Here is a 3944-nt window from a genome sequence, read left to right on the forward strand (position 1 = left end):
AATAACTACCTGGGGCTCTCCAGCCACCCCGAGGTGATCCGGGCTGCCGTGGAGGCCCTCGAGAAGTTCGGCGCGGGCCTGAGCTCCGTGCGCTTCATCTGCGGTACCCAGGTACGTCCCCTGCTCCAGGGCTGCACCCAGACCCCCCGGTACATCCCCTGCTCCAGGGCTCCACCCAGACCCCCCGGTACATCCCCTGCTCCAGGGCTCCACCCAGACCCCCCGGTACATCCCCTGCTCCAGGGCTGCACCCAGACCCCCGGTACATCCCCTGCTCCAGGGCTGTACTCAGCCTCCCCTCTCACATGCACGTTGCTAAGGTACACGTGGCCAGACAGCAAAAAAAAAACCAACCTGCTGAGTCCCTGCGTAGCCAAAGGTCTGGAAATAAGCTCAAACCATTCCAGTGCCTCGGAGAGCAAAAAAACACAAGCCTGAAACACCCCTCTGGATTCAGAAAAGGAACATATTTCCCTCCCTGACTGGTAATGGCTCTGTCAGACCCACCCCGGGTTATCCCTGCTGGAGCCCTTTCAGAGCCGCGGCTGGTGAAGTGCCCCCGCTCCCACGGGTGGGGAGTTTGGAGTCTTCCTGCTGCACTTTTGGCATCCAACCCCGTAACCAGACCTGAGGGCTGCGTCTGCAAATGCTTTGTGAACACAGCTAGTTTCTCCCACGCACACACACCTTTCCTGGATAGAACCCAGCTGTCTCCTCCCCTTGCGGGCAACATCCAGCAGCAGCAGGCAAGCGAGAACTTGTGACGCTCACTCCTCTCTTCCCTTTAGAGCATACACAAGGACCTGGAGGAGAAGATTGCACGCTTCCACCAGCGGGAAGATGCCATTCTCTACGCCAGCTGCTTTGACGCCAACGCGGGTATCTTTGAGGTTTGTAGGTCTTGGTGGTGCGTGTGGAGAAGGGAGGTGATGGTGATGTGCCTGCTGGGCCTTCCAGAGGCTCTGATGTGACCTCTGTGCTGCAGAGAAGATGACAGTGAACAGTGGTGTAGAACCCTGACTAGGTGCCCTTGGACTGGGGGAGCCCTAACCTCAATCAGTCCTCACCTCCCCCTTCCCCAGCCAGGTCCAGGTTTTTGGGAGGGCTCACATTTCCTGGGAGGTCTGTACTCCTCCATGAAGCATAGACAGGAGGAAGGGGTGATCCCCTGGCTTGCTAGGGAAGGGGAGAGAGGTTTTTGAGCTCAGAACCCAGAGGCAAGAGCCTGGCCTAAGGAAATTGGGGGATAAGGTGGTTGGGAAGGGAAGTGGAAAGTTTAACAGTGCCAGGAGAGACATGGCAGCCGCAATTAACCCAGCTTTGTCCTTTGTGCTGAGAGACACTGGGAGATCTCGCTGAGTCGGCGCCCTGGAGCACAAGAAGAGCCTTTCTGTTTGTCACGGGCAGGCCCTGCTGACCCCTGAGGATGCGGTGCTGTCGGACGAGCTGAACCACGCCTCCATCATCGACGGGATCCGCCTGTGCAAGGCCAACAAGTACCGCTACAAGCACATGGACATGCAGGACCTGGAGGCCAAGCTGCAGGACGCGCAGGTGGGGAGCTGTGCTGCCACCCCAGCGTCAGGGTGCTCCCTTGGCTGTGCTGACTGCACAGTAACCAGCCCTGAAGGGTGACTGCTGCCTTTTCCATGCCATAGGCATCATTTTTGCTGATTGGCACAGGTCGGCATGGATAGGTGAGGTGGGCAAGCAGCTAGTTGCAATGCAACTCGCCCCCCCGTCTTGGTTAGATATATCCAGTACCTACAGGGGTTAAACCACGTCCTGGATGCCTTCCCCAGCCCCTCTCCTCAGGGTGACATCTTCACCCCTGGGGATGCCGCTCTCCCTCCCACAGAAACATCGCCTGCGGCTGGTGGCCACCGACGGGGCCTTCTCCATGGACGGTGACATCGCACCCCTGAGGGAGATCTGCCAGCTGGCTCAGAAGTATGATGCCCTGGTCTTCATTGACGAATGCCATGCCACAGGCTTCCTGGGACCCAATGGCCGGTAAGGGGCTGTTTTACCCCAGTTCTCCCCCAGCCCCCAACCCCAGTTACCTCTGAGGAGAGGCCAAAGGTGGCGATGGCTAATGTGTCTTCGAGTGGGGACTCCTGGAGCCACCCTTGAAGGCTTTGCAGCCCACTTCAGCCCACCCCTCCTGATGATACATCCCTTTTGGGGCACCTGAGGGGGTTGAAGTGAGATGCTTTAGCACTGACCCATCCCAACATGACAGCCACTTCTCTGTGAGTAAGGGGTGATGCAACCATCTCATCTGCCTCTCCTGGCAAGCAGTAGGACTTCCCACTTTCCAAATCCTTCCCTTCTCAGCTATCACTTTCAAATGCTTGGATCTTGGGGATTCTGTGGACTTAACTTGCAAACTTTGATAATTCCCTCAGGGCAGCTTTTTCCTTTGTCCCCTGGAGATTCTCCAGGTGCTAAGCAGTGCTGTTGCTGCTGGTGTTTGCAGAGAACAGACACCTCATGGTTTTGTTTTATTGAGGCACATGAGTGCTGGGTACTCTGTTGTGTGGTACTTCCTGCTCTCTGCTGGAAGGTAGAGACCCATACAAGGCAACACCTGTAAGAATGAGCAATGGGTCCCTCCTCAGATGGAGGGACAGTGCAAGAGATAGCAAGAGGAGAAAGCCATCTCTGGAAAAGCCCTAAGTTGCTCTGTGAAGACCTTCCCTTTAGCTCTCCTCTCTCTAGGCAGATTTCGTGTGGTAACAAGTCCACATCAAGCTGTGAAATGGGTGAGAAGTGGAAACTAAGACCCGCCTTCCTTGGGGTATGGTAGCCATCCTATGGGTTGAGGTAGACCTTATTGTTCTGTACCAGTGGTCTCTCTGGTCCCACTAACTGCAAAAACAGCTGTTTGACTGCACTGAGGTTTGTAAGTGCACAACAGCTTAAGGAAGAGGGAATGGTTATTGAGCATTTCACGAGCTGTGCTGGTTTCACTGGAAACCTGATGCTGTTGTTTACAGCAGCGTGTTTCAGGAGAGCCAGGAGGGAAGTTGGGTGGCTGTTCCCCATCCTGCCTTTTTGGGCTGATGAATATGAAAGTGAACAGCACGTTTGCCGTGACCACTAATGTAGACCTTGACACTGGTGCTTCAGGCCCATACCCATGTACAGCAGCACATCAGCATGTGCACAGCTCACCTCAGAGGCTACTGGCTACTCCAGCCAGGCAACTGTTTTGCCGTGATTGTAGGTTAATGGTGTGGCATGTCAGAGGCATGTGCAAGGCCTACATTGACAGCTGGTACTCTGTTTGGGCCATTAAACTTCTGTGTGGGAAGTTTGAGTGCTCTCCCATCTGTAAGGGATGAGGAACCCAAGCTTTTACCTCAGGTGATCCCAGCTTAACCTTTCTGCAGAAGGTAAGGTCAACACTTGGATTGAACTACCACAGGGTGGTGTTCTTCCTTTATCAGAAGCGGGTACACCAGAGAGCTGGCTGGTGGCTCTTGGCTTCCCTTGAAACATTAGGTGTAGAGCAGCTTCTCTGGTGTGTGCTGGCAGCTGTTAATGTGGCATTCCTTTTTCCACAGGGGTACTGATGAGCTGCTGGGAGTGATGGACAAAGTCACCATCATCAACTCCACCCTAGGAAAAGCTCTTGGAGGAGCTGCAGGTGAAGGTGTTTTCCTGTCCAAGGCCCTAAAGAGCTCCACAGCATTGCTTTGACATTTGCTTCCTCCGCCTAATGATAGAGCAAAAAATGCATGTTGTCCTCTTCTGCTGGTAGTGTCAGGCTCAGTTTGGGACCATGCTACAGGGTCAAGGGACTTTATTCATGTGCTCCTTCCACTGTTGCCCTCTCCATGCATTTGCCTTTGAGGTCAAGGTAGAAATTTCTGGTAAAAGGCATCAGCTGTGATTTTTTTTTTATATATATTTTTTTAGACCTGATTTGTACTGAAATT

At 54.1% G+C, this 3944-nt stretch overlaps 1 protein-coding gene across 1 annotated transcript in view; it reads left to right on the forward strand.

Annotated features, from left to right (window-relative positions):
* Positions 1-3: 3 nt before the first annotated feature.
* The window catches only part of GCAT (glycine C-acetyltransferase), a gene marked incomplete at its 5' end in the record, with an annotated part of 5688 nt that continues 1747 nt past the window's right edge, over positions 4-3944 (forward strand). Inside the window, 5 exons of the mRNA XM_010005172.1 lie at positions 4-111; positions 789-890; positions 1408-1554; positions 1859-2013; positions 3570-3652. Coding sequence (XP_010003474.1) covers positions 4-111; positions 789-890; positions 1408-1554; positions 1859-2013; positions 3570-3652 — 595 coding nt within the window. The remainder of the gene's footprint in view (positions 112-788; positions 891-1407; positions 1555-1858; positions 2014-3569; positions 3653-3944) is intronic.

The sequence above is a fragment of the Chaetura pelagica genome, unplaced genomic scaffold (genome assembly GCF_000747805.2).
Source record: "Chaetura pelagica isolate M959 unplaced genomic scaffold, ChaPel_1.0 scaffold530, whole genome shotgun sequence".
Taxonomy (NCBI): domain Eukaryota; kingdom Metazoa; phylum Chordata; class Aves; order Apodiformes; family Apodidae; genus Chaetura; species Chaetura pelagica.